This window comes from Bradysia coprophila, unplaced genomic scaffold (assembly GCF_014529535.1).
Source record: "Bradysia coprophila strain Holo2 unplaced genomic scaffold, BU_Bcop_v1 contig_324, whole genome shotgun sequence".
Classification (NCBI taxonomy): Eukaryota; Metazoa; Arthropoda; class Insecta; order Diptera; family Sciaridae; genus Bradysia; species Bradysia coprophila.
In genome coordinates this window covers 1,932,415-1,949,254 of record NW_023503584.1, presented here as the reverse complement: position 1 = coordinate 1,949,254, position 16,840 = coordinate 1,932,415, and the positions used below count along the sequence as shown (strand labels likewise).

The 16,840-nt window shown below is 31.8% G+C and overlaps 1 protein-coding gene across 3 annotated transcripts in view; it reads right to left on the bottom strand.

Annotated features, from left to right (window-relative positions):
- LOC119079400 (terminal nucleotidyltransferase 5C) overlaps positions 1-14,875 on the bottom strand; it is a 43,660-nt gene extending 28,785 nt beyond the window's left edge. Inside the window, exons 1-2 of one of the 3 annotated variants that reach the window (XM_037187283.1) lie at positions 14,564-14,875; positions 14,002-14,295 (exon numbers count right to left, since the gene is read on the bottom strand). In XM_037187283.1, the coding sequence (XP_037043178.1) occupies positions 14,002-14,037 (36 nt within the window). In that variant the 5' untranslated portion in view covers positions 14,038-14,295; positions 14,564-14,875. The remainder of the gene's footprint in view (positions 1-14,001; positions 14,296-14,563) is intronic. The other 2 variants (XM_037187285.1, XM_037187286.1) reach the window with 2 other exon arrangements.
- Positions 14,876-16,840: the final 1,965 nt, after the last annotated feature.

The window sequence follows — 16,840 nt, the reverse complement described above, 5'->3', positions numbered from 1 at the left end:
CCTTTGCTTTCGTTTAATTGTTGGAATATAAAAATGTTTAGGGCGAACATCAAATTTTACAAATAAAATTCGGCTAATTGCTGACTCAACGACAGGGGTAATCAAATAGCCCAAAATCAGGCCGATTTTTCGAAATGTGAAATATTAATTTCGCTCGGCGGTAAGATGCATAACATCCCGATCGTTTCTTCGACTAGTCCGGGCCTGATCAATAAATATTGACTGGTTATAGTTATAGTAATGAACACTCTAACCAATCACCGAAATTCATCATTATCATTCATTTGATAATGGGACAACTTTTCCATGGTTCCGACCAAATATTTGGCGATGAAGGTTATGACTAAACAATTTCTTTTAAAACAAGTCTCTGTTGAAATTTCAAAACCAGGTTGCCTTTCGCAGATGCACTACTACTAAAAGTATACTTCCGTAATACCACACTTTATTTCCTACATTTTTCTTTCGATTTCGACAGACTGCCCAAACTGCCGCATATAATGCAACCATATATCGAAATTAAAAACGTTTTTGCTTTGGTTTTTAAACTATTTTTCTCAATGTAGTAAAATTTGCACATCCTATTCTCTCAATTAAATTTGCATTTTATTTTTGCTAAACAAAATCTGATTTGCATAAGAAAAATCAAAAATTCAAAAATGCGATAAAAAGTCCAAGAAAAAAATTTAATTTTTTTTTTCGTTTAATCGCCACATAATTTATGTGAACCCTGAAATATATATTTTTGGTTTTTAAGTTCGACCACATAGCGATGACAACACACAAAAACAATATAAAATATATCTCACAATAGTTTTAATGTTTGGAATGTAGTTTTTTCTTGAAACCATTTTTTTTTCTCGTCGTCTTCAAAATAGAAGTAAAATGTTGTAAGTGGTATATCCCAGAAGCATTAAAATGATAGAAACCAGTTGACCTTTTCATCCGAAAATGATATTATAGCACTCTGTTGTTCGTATGATATTGATATGGGTGCTGGCGATATATTTACAAAACATATTCGCGACTGTGTATACCGAAATCCATATGCTTAGCGAACTGAATGTCAGAGTTAATTAATGCTTGTTTCATCTTCATTAATTAAATATGCAAATTCGGTTTATTACTTTCATTCACCGGTGGTTTGGATTTTTTTTCTTGTTTATTTAAAGAAAATAGAATGATCACAGAAATATACAAATATATAGATGATGGAGTCTCTATGCTTAGTCAAATCATCTCAGTTGAAATATATTAACTCGGTGTATGAATTTTGAGGTTTTCTTGCAATGTCTGTACAATATTTCCCCGTCTCGAAACAACAAATTTCTTTGCGAAATATAATTTCACAAGAAAGAAATGTGTGCACTTTTCGAAAGAAAGACAAAAAGAACTGTAATTGATATACATTTTCGATGTCAACATCCTCCTCCGTAGAAGAAAAACGATCAATAAATAACAACAGTGTGCCACACTCGATGTAATATCGCTTAGTAATTAATTTAATGAAACTAAATCGACTTCTAATAACTTTTAATAAAACACCAAATGAAATGTGCCATCTTCGCTATACAATACAATAAAATGTTTTAATTGGTAACATTGTCGTCAATGATCTACATAAAAAAACCTTTCAATTATAACTTGGAGACATTTTATATAAAAAAAAATAAACTTTATTCGATCGAAACGAACCAACTGGAACAACAGCGCACCACACGCACTTGATTAGTGGGAGGATTCGAACAGTGAATGTGTAACGATTTTTCTGTTACCAAGTTAGGTAATTTTTGTGTCTACATATGACCTGTTGACCCACAAATGGTTTGTCAATCTGATATCCGAACGATTTTCTTTTTATGAGACGGAATATACGTTCTCTTCACCGCTGTCTATTAAGCTCGGAAAAGGTCGACCGCGGTCCAAAAACTTTATCACCTGAAATTTCAGGTCAGGTTTTTGCTTTGGATTTGAAGCAACTTGACTGGACCTAAACCTGAATTTCTCAAAACTGTCGGATCAGGTTTCAGCTTGACCTGAAATTGTAACAAAAATTTTCAAACAAATTTGTCAAAAATTTTAGATCTTGACAGGCTGGGCTTGAATTAAGAAATCAGGATTCAGGTCAGTTCAGGTCACGAATCATGTCAATTAGGTTTCAGGTCATAAATCAAGACTGACCTATTCTGAGCCTTAACTGTCTACATATACTATGTTGGCAAGGGAATCCCGCAGTACTACTGTGACAGTAGTCGATAGGCCTTTTGATCTCTTCGAAAACAAATTTGTCGATCGATACCTGTGATTCTTTGTTAATGTTTTAGAATTGATGACTGCTTAGGGAACTACAATAACTACAGCCCGTCATCGAGGGAAGGTGGTCCAATTGAAGAATTCACTGTCAACAACTTCTTGTCAAAGTACGGTAAATCTTCCGGAAGTTCCAAGCATTCAAAAAATGCGAATGATGAGGACGTCGAAAATATCTCAAAAATGTGGACGTCCTTCACAGAACCTTGTACTCAATTTGTTATAAAAACATTTTGCAATTTAGAGCAATTCTTTTGTTATTACATCTTAAATGACAAAAGGAAACATAAAACCGCAGAGATGATAATGTGCCATGCGATCTGAATGAAATCTAGGTTTATGTAACGAAAGAATTTTTATGAAATAAAAATTTCTTAAACAAACAGATTGAATTTCTTAGATGCTCGATATTATTTATCAAGTGATGTGTGCGTAGATATTGAACGAACATTGCGCTACTTTCATTCTGATTATGTTCGACGCGTTCTTGTTGCGTCCATTGAAACTTTCTGTTTTATATGTTGGTGCTAATTAATCCGTCAAACATATAAGTGAACAAAAAAAAACATTTTTTTTGGTTCGGTAATAATCATTTCGTTGTCGCTGAGTTGTAATTATATTTTTCTTCTTTTATATCCAATAAATTCTAGGTCATTTAATGTCTACATGTTGATATGTGACTCGTAATCAATTCGGTAATTTATTGCTTGTATTTATTTGTGTTATATCAGAAGTGTATAAACTGTAAATAGCCGAGCTGATACTCAGGTTTCCGGTAAGGACATTTTATTAACAACGAAAAAATGGTTTAATTTTAAGTAAAATTAAAAACTTAACGATATACCACCGCTGACCCACATTCGACGTTATGTACATTTTCGATTTCGTTTAGTGATTATGTATAATATATGAAGCGACTGGTTAAAAGAAAAATTATATTTTCTTTAAATAAATAAATCAGTCAAAATATAAGTAAAAGTCATGGTTGAAATATTTTCTATTTTTTTCTTTCTTTCTTTCTTTCTTTTTCTTGAATTTTTAATTCACTTCTGTGTATTGTACATAGAAAATATACATAAAAAAGATATATTGTATATATAGGTATGTAACATCCATAATTCGTGTCAGACATCAGCCGTATCACATATCGCCGCAGACATTTTTTTTTAGAAAAGTATTACATTTTTCAATTAAATTGAAAATCTTACCGCACTTGTCTGCATCTGATGCATTTAATTTATTTATTTACATTTAATTGATATCGAGCATGATATTTATAAACAAATAAGTGCAGCGCAGTGTTGTTAACAAGAAAAAAAGAAAATTTATTCTTTTTCTCCTCGAAACACACACACACTTTTCAATCATTTCTAGTCCAACGCCTAATGGTACTAAACATTATTTTGGTATATGGTATGGTTATGTGGCCAGTATAGCCATATGAAACGAAAAAATAAATAAATCTTTATACAACGAAAAATGATAATTGTGCTAATTAAATGTGCGCTGGTTAAATTTAATGTAAATTGCAAATTCAGTTTCTAAATTCGTTTTTTTTTTCTATTTATTATATTAAATGACTTATTTGTATGCTATATGCATAACTGATGAATGACTGCATCCATTCGGATTTAGCATTGCTTAAATTTCGTCATTTTAATTGGTAATTTATCGTTATATTAGCATAATACCACTGGATTGGATAGGTGGATTTATTATAAAAATTATTTAATTTGATATTTATAAAGAGAAAGATGTTTGTCTGGAGATTGTTGTCTTTGGTTCAACCCGTCTGATCCGTTTCTAGTTTCTTGGTGACCTTTCTTACTATCAGAAAATATATATTTTAAACTCGGTTTGATTTGAAACGCAACGCGCGCCAATATTTCTGTTGCAACTCGAATTTTTTGGGCGCCGATTAAATTTGAAAGGCTAGCTTTCATGACCTTTCCATCTCTAGTGACCTCAAAACTTGAGGTACTGAAAACATAGAAAATAGAGTAGAGCTATGTACTAGAATTTTATGGGGAAACCATAAACGTTTTACTGACAGTCAGCAAAACCATTTACAGTAGACAGTGTCATCTAATACTATATTGTCTATAGAGTTGCTAGAAATAAGAGTTAGGCGGCGGTTATTAATGTACTGTGTGGTTAAACAATTGAAGTAAACTTAGCCGCCGATTGTAAGTTTTGATCGTTGTTAATAAAATTGTTTAAAAATTGAAGTAAAAGATTTCGTTCCAGTCTGTTGAGAATACACAGATCAAAGGAAGTATAAGATTCGATAGTAAGACACTGACGATGAGCTTGAATTCTAAAAGACGTTAAAAAGACAAAAGTTCCACTGCTACCAGATACTATATGAAATTTAAACCACGTTTTGATGTTTGCTCTGCAAACAAAGATGAAGTCAATTTAGTTAATTAATTTGACGAACGTCAATTATTGTTACATTACAAACAATTTATTGAAAATATGACCTGATCTTGACGGGATATGTAATTGTACAGTGTAGTATATACGGCTTACCGGTGTTTGTTTGTTTGTTTTATCGAGTCCCTTCATCAACATAATTAGACTATTAATTAAGCGCTCCATAATTTAACTAAACTAAACGTTAATGAGTGTTCTTTTGTGTCGAAACAATAATGTTTCAAACATTAAACCGAATATGGTTAAAGATAATATTTCCCCTATGGGTGGGATCATAACCCATGTATATTCACATTCATTATCGATTAGATAATACCAAACATCATAGGAACTGTGAATAATATAATTGTTTGCATGAAAGAAAACTTCATTTTTTTTCTCTCGCAGCTCACACCATCATTCAATAATTCCATCATCATTTAATTGAAAAATATTATAAATGAAAATCATTTCCATTCATTCGAGAGATTTGTTTATTTTCAAATTTATAACACATTCGATTCATAAAATTGCCATCAATGAACAAACAAACTCTTACACATGATCTCGTTTGAACAATAACACAAAATTGTTTTTTTTTTCGCAATTAATTGTAGGATGTCTGCAATTTAATGTGAATACCGAGAGTACACACAGCATCGAGCTGTGATCGCAAGCAGCTCATCATATTCAATTTGAAATTTAAAATAAAAAAAAAACGAAGAAAAAAGAATTTAATAAAAATTTTATTCGCGTATTAAACCACAATGAAAGTTTTTGTGTTTGGTTTATCTGTTTTGTGTTGGTTTACATTTTTGCATTGAACGGTGACAATTTAATGTACGAGTATGAAAATGGTCAATAGTGAAAATATTTGTTTGTTTTTTTTGTTATAGGTCAAGAGCTTTTTCGCATTTTATTTAGAGCAAAACGATTTTTATATTCAATAATACTGATGACTGTTTGTAATACACTCACAGTAAAATTGAGCAATTTATGTTCCATTCATTTTCTTATCCATTTAAACAAGTGCATGGCTCGTTACGACCGTAAATCAATAAATCATGAGAAATTATTTCAATTTTCCCTCAACATGATCGTGTCGGATATCAACACTCAATAAATCAAAGCCGAAACTTACTCATTTCAATAACACCGAAAACTCTCATTCGAATTAATAAAATTGCACATTTTCCACAAAATTTATCCGATATCCCACAAGATTTTTGTTTTAAACTTAAATTAATGACTTAACCATGACCATGACTACAGAAAAATTTAGAAGAAAGATGATTTTCACATTCATTTCGAATAAACAGTGATGTTTTCGGCGAATAAACAAATTTTACAATTATACTTCCATGGTTGATTGTGCCAAAAGGAATTAAAAAAAGATTTTTCTTTCTAATAATAAACTAACGAACACTTTTTTAATAAAGTTTTTTTTTTTAAATTTAAATGAAGAAATTAAAAGTATTGCTCGGTGTGTGTGTATACATGATAAAATTTTTTACCAGAAGAACACGCGTGTCACGAAGAAGGTGGACGTGTATATTTGAAAATAATTGTTCGGTCAAAAAGTCATGATCAACTCGTTGTTTAAATAAATTGGAAAATAAGCCAGCAAATCAGTTAAATCAATTGCTTATCGATGTCTGATTTGTTGGCGATACGACTGGCTGTAAAGCGTATTGGTTATATAATCAAACAACTCAATGGCTATATAAACAGGTTATGGGCCGAACTAGCGTTTTTTTGTGACATAGGCCACTAAACGGATAAGAGAAACTTTTTATTGACGAATCGTAACTCTGACCATGGTACTATGCCTGTATAGTCAGTACTTTAAATTTACTAAAAATTGGCTGAAATTCGCGGATAATTAAGTAAATTTTCAGAAATTTTGCAAATTTCAGCGAGTTTAGATAAATATATTGCCCTGTCATGTGTTACTTGATTGTCGACGCTCATCGGTATTTGTTTTACCACTAACCAACAGCTAAGATTAAATGTAATCTTGAATTTTTATGAATTAATTAGTGTGACTTCACAACAGGATGGCTATATTGACATTTCATTATCTTATTGTTGTAGCAGCAGAACTGTATCATTAACCCTAAAGCTTCTTACGAAACGTTCTCATATTGATAACAGGAAGAATGGATTAAGTAATTTTTCTTTTCCAATTGCTATATGAATGTAACTGCATTTTCAAACAAAATACTAAACGTAAGCATGTAAATCTACCACAAAAAAAGAAGAAAGAAATCATCGTTCTTATCAACGGAGCATTCCATTGATAATAATATGAAATGAAAAATAGTGTTATCACCAGCTAAGTATTATACATTATATGTGAGAAGTAGCATTTTTTCTTCTTCTCGCCATCGACCGCTTAAAGTCAATTTGTAAATAATATATTTATATAAGCGTAGCGTAGAACAACGAAAAAAAGATAAGATTTTAGATTACAAATTTTAAATAAATTTTAACGTACGATACCAGTTGAGTGTATAAATAAAAAAAATAATAAAAAAAATGAAGTGAAAAGACTCCCATATGGTCAAATATTATCAATATTAAGTGGCAAAAATTCTGAATTTATTTTTCTTTGTTAAATAGAAGAAAAAGTTATCAACAATGCGGTCATTTTGGATTAAAAATTCGTTTTAATGGTAGATCTGTATGTGAGGTTTCTTTTTCACTTCAAACTTCGGTTTGTCGCATATTTATATTTCGATTGTGTGATATTTTGCCACTATAGAAAAATGTTTGTGTTTCGTTCGTTGTAAATAGATTGTTTACCAATAAAAAAGTATAAAAATTGTTCATGCATGAGGAATGTAAAAAATGACCTTTATATGGAATCGTTTCGATTACATAAAAAGAAGAAGAAAAAAACTAGAAAATATTTACTCATTAACACATACACAGTCGACGTGTTGAAATTGTAATGTTATTTACGTGCGAGCACTAAACTTTTGTCCTCAGCTCGATGCTGAAAATCGATGCACAGAAACAAGACGAAGTATAAGAGGAACAAAAAAAAAGAACTAAGCGACGACGACGCTAAACTATCATTCAGTTAATATCCTAGACAAGGTTCTTTATTCGGTCAAAAATGGAGAGAAAACATACATTTATACCAGAAGAGTCTGGTGTTGCTAACATGTAACGAAATAAGGTTTTCAACTTAACGCGTTTGCGCGAGACCTTCATTCAAGAAAAATATAATTTTCCATATGGCAAATGGGTGTTGGAAGAAGAAAACTTTGTACGCACCATCCGAATGTGCCAATTGTTGATTCAACAACTTGTTATTGAACATATTCCTTTCGGAACAAAAATACGAATTTTTTTTTTTGGTTTTACATATGTTTGCTTTGGCTGTACGTAGACACATCAGCCCATTGATTCTGTTAACGATAAATAATTTGGTTAAGCGGAAGAATACAATTACGAATGTGTTATGGTTAAGTATCTAGCATATTGCTTAATGACATCTTTTGCAATTTTCATAACAGCTGTTCAAATTGGTAAATTGACGAAAATACTGGAAAAACAAAGGTGTTTGCAAACGTTTCTTTCGTGAGTTTCACGTCGTATAGTAACGTTTTAGCATACACATTGTTCAGATGATATACCATTCGAAATGCTTACGATGTTTAAGAAAAACTTGCTCATCTGTAATTTAGATTGTATTTCACGAGGCCACACCCCATCGGAACCCAATAAAAAGAAAACTTTATGCAAAATTTCCGTTTCGTTAAGAAATAATCGAAAAAATTCAAATATTCAGACTTGTTTGCAACGTGTTTTCCGTTTTCGTTTTGTCGGAAAATATAAATAATTCAGGCGCATGGAATTATTGATTATGCACGTGGACATGGTTTTTGAGTTTTGTGCCTTCGGTTTTAGGTCATTGAATTTGCGTCTGTTGCGTATACAACGACTCTTGAACGTTGAACATGTTTAACGAAAGAGTATCGATCAACATTGAACGCAATTTAACGGTCGATTAGTTCGAAATTTCCATTGACCTTTTTGAAATCAAATTTAATTGATCCGATCATCGACACGCCAGTTGAAGAAGTTCCTTCTTTTTAATTACATCGGCGAAAACCCTTCAGCCATTAAACACCTCATAAATCATGATCGCGTCAATTTATTATTTACAAGGGGGAAGTCATTAGATTGCCATACTATGCAATTTAATACGCGGCAAAACACGATGAGCACACGCGATGTTATGAAATTCATGCAAAACTTAGACACTCCAACCGCTTAATGTGCTTGATTGTATTTGATTACAATGGTGCGCCACAACAAACAAGCTTCTATGAAGCTAATTTATTTAATGGAAAAATTTAATTTAAAAAATTTGAAAAAAAAAATCATTTCGTTTGCAATATCAATTTGATTTAAAATTCTGATCTGTTTCGCTTTATGCTTTGTCCTATGTTCAATTGGCATATTCATTTTTCATATAATAATATTCGAAACGTTTTATTTCTCCATTTATCAGCTGTGCAAAGTCATTTTTCTTTTCTTTTGGGATGATAACATCTTGACCTAACGTGCAAAAGGATACTTTCGGTCAGCCACCTTCTATAAATAAAATAGCATTTGTTCGATTGATCACGAGCACTTGAAACAAACACGAAATTTATAACACTGGTGGCACGAGTTTTGATAAAGCCCCTCCAGAAAAAAAAGTCATGAATTAATTAATGGAAGGAAAATTTTTGTTTTGATAAGATTGCAGTTTAACACAGCGATAACGCGAACAAGTTGTGTGTATTCATTAAATGAAGATGTCCAGTTCAATGTTGAAATAAAATGCAGATGCTTCAATTACGTGGATTTTGTTCAATATTGTGTACAATGCATATGTATAATAACACATAACATTGAACGGTCACTAACAGTGATGCAGTTTAATAAATCGTTGTATATTCACTTCGACCGTACATATATATATGCACTGACTTTACTTCATTGTTATTTAAGTTTTGAAATTTTTCCACTCATCAATTTATTGTTGTTGATTTATTTTAATGTTTCTCCGGACAGTGATATTTATCGAAATATTGTAAAATGTCTACCTACGAAACTGGGTTCCGAAACCGAAATGAACTTTGAGGGCTAATTTTTAATTGATGGTAAAATTCGAGCTTTGTTTTAGATGGATTTAGCAATATAATTAACGGAATTACCGGTATTGGTAGATATTGGTCGAGTCGAAATTACATTAATAACGGTAAAAGTACATTACGTCCAAGGTTCCCAATTTTTATTTTGACGAGTGGTGACGTTATGGCCAGACCCGAAGGAAAGTGCTGGGCTGTATTCCAACACGTCAAAATAAAAATTTGAAACCCCGTGCGTACAGTGCTTTACGTGCTTCTGTTCGGTAAATGCGAAAAATGTACTCAAAAAATTTCATTTACTGACCAGAAGCACGTTAGAATTAGCAAATTCAAATTTTGCGCTAAAATATTATGGACTAAAGTCACCCAATTGATTTGGAAGATCAATGGTATTTTGGACTAAGTGTTGGTCGACTATCACATATAACATTTCTTAGATTTTGAAGTACTAGATTTGTCATTTATTTACAACAGTACGTACACTCAATTAAATCTAGTACTTCGGTACTTCTAGCGAGGGGTGACACTGCTCAATTCATTAAATCTAATACAATTTAAGTCCAAGAAGTGCGTCCCCCGTCCTATTATAGGCCAATACATATATTAAGTGGATAGTATTTGCAAAAGTTATTTGTTCATGAATTTACTTATTGATTTATTAATAATTCGATTGAAATTCATAATCAAACAGTCCAGAAAGTTTTCCAATCTGGAGAGTTTCGGAATTCTACGAAATATTCTTTTAAATAAACATTACAATAGGTCAATACTACCAAATGAAATTTAAATACAAAATCGAATTGATTACGCTACAAACCAAAAAAAATAGAAAACATAATTCCCAGTGTCGAGGCGAATAAATTTTTTTTATTTTCTTACATTTCAATTTGTTCGACTCATGTACCTTGACAACCGCATAACACAAAAATCTCATATTACAAAATCTACAATCGCTAAACTTGTAATTACTTCATCGAAAAGTCTTTATACTATGCAATTATTAATCCACATGTTGTAAAGGCAATAGAAATAACGAAAAAAAAACTCAGGCATTTCATATTATTACACAACAGTCGGTATAACATATTTGAATAAAATTTTTAATTTATTGGGTATTACTAGTTTTTGATATCAAAAATGCAAGGATTATTGAGAGAATAAAAATAAAAATAAAAATTAATTATACATCTCGCGACGCAGATACCAACATTATAAAGAAAAACTCTATCGATCTACATATGCAATGCATACATCACACACTCTCTGCACTATAATATGTAGGTGAGTTGGGTCGGTTTTTTTTATTATTTACTATTTTGTTATATAGTAAAACCAAACTAGACGAAATAATCGTTAAAATTATCCAACATATGTTACATTAAATCGTTGAAATGAACCAACCGTATACTACCGACCAATAATACTAAGAAGAAAAAAAAAAGTCCACTTTTACCGAGAAATGGTGAAAAGTCGATACCTAATAAAATTGTAAAAGCTTTTATGTGTAGAAAAAAAATAAACAGAGTAAATCGATTATTAATACGCTCAGTGCTCCCGTAGCCCAAGGGGTTAAGAGTGGACGGTCACACAGGGCGCCGAGAATGTAATTTATATCAAATATTAATCATGGCATTTTCAGTGTATAAAAGAAAATTTGATTTTCTATAGGTGCTAAATGTGAACCTTCACCTTCCTCCAGCACTCGAGTTTCTTGAGAAAGGTTTCACCTTTTTTGGTTGATAATCTTTTGAAGAATATTGAACCATTAGTGCTTGGTACTTTGATTCAAAGAATGTTTGCGTTAACAGGAGATACTTGTTCCTGACTAAGAATTGGAAGGTTTGAATATCGTGACCTAACGACTGATACACCCAATCGGGAGATATCTACAGACGTTCAGACAAGTGGGACACTTGTCGGGGCACTGGGGTTTCAACGAGTCAAAGGGACTGTAAGTCCATTCAAGACACTAAATAACGAAAGACCCGTCATTTGTTGAATGTAACTTCAATTATTTACACCCAGTGGGTGTGAACCCACACCCTTCCGAACAACCCGAACATCCAATTTATTTTTCATGTGGTTACACACTGTAATCAGTGACCGCACGTTTCGAAACTGAATGTCAAACTGAAACAGAATATAAACCCATCCCCACACAGGATTCGTATTTATCGGACATAAATTATGTAACTGCCTCGGTTCGATCCATCCTATGCTTCTCGAAAAGATTGATAATCTGTGTGCTGTGCCATAATAAATAATTCACCGAAATTCTCTTCAACTCTGAAATTATGAGCACAGAAAAAGGGAAAATGTTGGATGTTTCGTTTCGAATGTTAGACAAAAATTACAGCACAGACAAATATTTAAAATTTGAAACTTTAATTTTAAGCTCTGTATCCACTGTACTACGTCTCATTTCTACATTTCATAATGTTGTTGCTTTAGAATTTAATGCAGAGTCACGACGTAAACGAAAACTTAAATATTTGAACGCGCAATTTTCGAATCGGTTTCGTTGCAAAAACCACATCGGCAGAGCTATATGGATGAAGCAAAAAAAAGGGACTTTATAAACCGAATATGGAAGTGAGTCTTTTTTATTCGATGTTTTTGTTTGCAACGTTCATCATTACATTAAACTGTTGTTGCGGCATACTTATCATTGTATTGCAATTTATTTATAAGAAATCTCTACAAGAAAAAAGTAGGTTCAACGTACGTAGAATTTAGGAAAAAGTGATGTAGCCTAGACAGACTATAAAAAACAATTTTTAAATAAAATTCCAGATGTTACAAAATGAAAAAGAACGTAACCACTTTCATTGGCATGTATTTATAGAGCTTCTGCTTTTAACAAATTAAATTACAAAGAATAAATTGTAACACAACCGTACATAAGTGATTGTGTGATAGCGAAATGATATAGACAGAAACTGTGTGTATACGTGCAAAAAGTGTAGCCACCAAACATTAAATTGACTGAAGAAGAGATATTTTTGTATATAAAAAAACCCGACGCAACACAAGTTTAAAATTTAATTTAGTTACACTGTTCAACAGTAGCATAAAACACCACAGAAATTTGGCATCACTTTGGTGTACGTACTATGTACTATACATACATGAAACGCTATACATGCTATTAAATACAAAATGTTCGGCTCATTTTTTTTCAGCTTTCTTTCTTCTTTTGCGTTATCAAACCATAGACTTTCAGGTCGATGGGGCTTCGTGAATCAATTAATTAAATTTAATTTTTTCTTAACAAATTATGAATTATTTACTAATTTGTGTAAAGATAAAAATCAAGATTCCAATAAAATTGACGAAAACACTGGAACTTTTGATAAGCAAAAATTCACAGAAAATCAACACGGTGTTAAGCCATATTGAAATTAAGCTTCCAATAAACCGACGAGGAAAAAAAAACTAACAACCAACGTGATATGCATTATAAATTGTAAATGACTAACATTTTGACGAAACTATACTTAACTCAATAAGTAAGTAATCTGTTGATGGCGTAGAGGTTGTCATATATAATATGGAAAATATACAAACATTTGGAGTTTTTTTTTCTGTCCTACAGAAGCCCTATGCAAACAAGGTGAATTATACTAGTCGAGTGTAAATATTTTCCGAGGATTTTGAACGGAAAAACAATTTAATCGGAAAAGTTTGGACAAAAAAAAACAAATTTCGTTCAGCATTGAAACATTTTCCCATTTCAGATGACAATCTTGGATGAATTTTACTCAATTAAACGAACAAAGTATAGAAAAACGACAATTAATTCAAAGACTATTGGCGTCTCTATGCTAAATTTTAACTGGCAATATGCCATACTGAGTAAAAAAAAATCTTTTTTTTCTTTTATCATTTTCTGCATACCTTTTTATGTTAAATCACGCTATAAGTTCATTTGAATAAATTTAATTATATTTTATATAATCACGAGTACTTTAAATAGATTCATTTTAGAAGCGTATATTATGGTCAGTTGGATATGAATTTGCTTGTGAAACAAGACTTTTTTTTTATTATTTGTAAAGAGAACGAAAGGGAAAAAAAAATATTTATTTTTAGTAAAATATGAAAATGGTGTAACAAAAAATCCTACCTTTTCATTATAGGGATTTATCCAAGCAGATATCATATGAATAAATTTTGTTGAAACGGCTCTTCACGAAAAAAAATAATATTTTATGCGAATTTTCCACCACTCACTTTTCTTCTTCAGTCGGTGTTTTCTAGAAACTTGTAGAAATACACCGAGTTGCTGTGCAACAATCACTTGTCTCTCTTGTATAAAATATTCTTCTTGGTACGTATGTATATACTCGATGTATGTAAATATGTATCGATATTATTCTGTTATTTACCCGATGTTTTAATTCAAATTGCAAATGTCTCTCTTTTTATGTAAGAAAAAAAAAACTAAATAAAAAAATTGTGAAATAATAAAAATAATAATTCTTCGATTCTGATTAATTCAAATTAATATCACAACTATGGTTCGCACTATATTTTTTAGATTAAACTGAGATCGTGCAGAATATAAAAAAATGATAAAGAAAACAAAAATATTTCTTCTCTGATTCGGTTTTTTTTGTTTTACTTTTTAACTACCGTTACCATTTGTCGAATTATGATTTAAAAATAATAAAAAAAAAATTTGAGACCAAATTCTGAATTAGTCTCTCTGCGTATGGTATTTATATATCATACAACAATCAACTAATTTGCTTGTTAAGTAATTCTCGGTATTATAATTCGCGATCACTATTTATACCAAAAAAAATTTTTTGTGTATTTTTCTCTCTGTTTAAATTATATACTTGTCGTGTTACATCGGTACAATTGTAATTTATAATAATTTTATTATTACATCTGTGTAATCAATTTTATTATTAACTTTTTTTTTTAACTTTGAAATTTGCAACCAAATTCAACTTTAAGCTGCGTATACGGCAACACTCACTGAACGACTGAACGACACCAAACAATCTCACACTCTGTACACCGTGTACGCTGAGAACGCACCAATACAACCATACATGCACTTTCATGCTTCACAATATCGTCGGTATAAGTATATATTCAACATACCGATGAATGTGTGCATATACGTACAAGCTCTCATGCAGTCCGTGTTATTTTGAAATGGTAGTTTTCCATACAATATACAATTTTCGATGGAAAATATATATGGACAACACGCAGTATGTGCGTAAATTTTCAAGAAAAGCGGAATATGGTACAGGAAATGGATATATGGGCGCTATTTAGTGTGTCCAAAATATTGTATTTCATTTGATGAAGCAAAATGAAATAGGAATCGCGTCGCAATACATTAATGTTAGAACCAAATTTCGTCGGTAGATTGTTCAGCACTATGTAGCGGGTTTTGCCACTGATTAATGGAAATTATCGTACAATAAATCGTTCCACAGATTAGCTGTTACATTTTTACGTTATAAAGAGATATGGTGCATACACTAATATAGATGTTTGAATTATAACAAAGGGTTGCATATCAGTTCTAATTTTGTCGATTGTTGTAGGACAAAGACAAATGTTCGCGGTGCAATCACCATATTGACTTGAATCAAATCTCAATTTCAGTGCACCGACCGAGTGCATTCTCTTCAAATCCATTTAATCTCCCCGTTGGTATGCTCCACATTGCTACATACATGGTTGAAATGTCCTGTGAATAAGACTTTGTTTTTCATGATGAATAATGCGTCTCAATCCCTAAGAAATATGAGGCTTTGTACAGGGGGAATAAAGTCAGTTTATAAAATCTGATGAAATTATGTCGACCAGTGTTTGCTCGTGTTGTGATATCTTTTTTGTGTGTGGCGTGGCTATCTTGTAATCAACGAAAAAGCGTATGGTTGTATGTGCACGTGAGCACGTACGTTCTATTAAAGACTAAAACTTTTTAATTGAGTCAGAGAGGATGAGGGAGTATTTTTTCTTCATTTAAAGTTTAGAATAAGTAAGAATTGTGCTTCTGCATGTACTGCACAGTAAGCAGAATTAGCGGACGAAAACCCGTGACATATTTTCGAATGTAAACAACGCACTGCAAGCAAAAGTGATTTGAGTGACAGCTGCCAAATAGAGTACTATTTTGTATGAAAAGTGTTTTCAGATTTTTTACAGTGCGCTTGAAGTGCGTTGATGTAAATTTTGAAAATTTAGATAACACCATGATCTACATTTTTGTTCATTTCCACAATAATGAGCTGTCATGGCCCTCATGGTAAAGAATAGATTTCAATGTCTCGGCCGAACTTAAGTCACTAAGATCTTTGGGCCTTTTCATGAAATTACTAACACTAAGTTTGGCAGGAGCGGCGACATTTCTCCACAGTCAACATCATCATATTAGATGTTATCGTTTTTTTGGACGATGTTATTGTTCAAAAACGATGAATGATAATTTCATATTTAAAGTTTTTTTAAGCAATCTGAAGGATATTACCGCTCAGGATGCCAATATCCTGCCACTGTGCTATCAGTGATAAAGCATTTTCGACTGCCGTCTTAAGTATATCGATGTTCACTGAACACTAAATCGATTAATAAAAACACTATGACCGATATGACGACTCCTACGTCTATGCAAAGGTTAAGTGAAGCAAATTCAGTTGCAAGCGTTTTGTTGTTAGCATCAACGTCTATATATATGTATCTTTCGATGGAATATAACAAGTGCATTTGATGGTTGGCTGTCTTGACGACATTAGCAAACTATTTCAGTTTGGTAACGATGTTCGTGATGCATCTTTTCTATTAATTTGTATATCGATTCGATATAAAAATGCAAAGTTAAGCGAAAGGATTTTCTGTTGCAAAATCTCCTCCGCACATACGATACATTACAGCCAGACTCGAAAGACACTATGCTGCCTACCTTAATGTAATAAAAAATTTTAACATTTTATTTT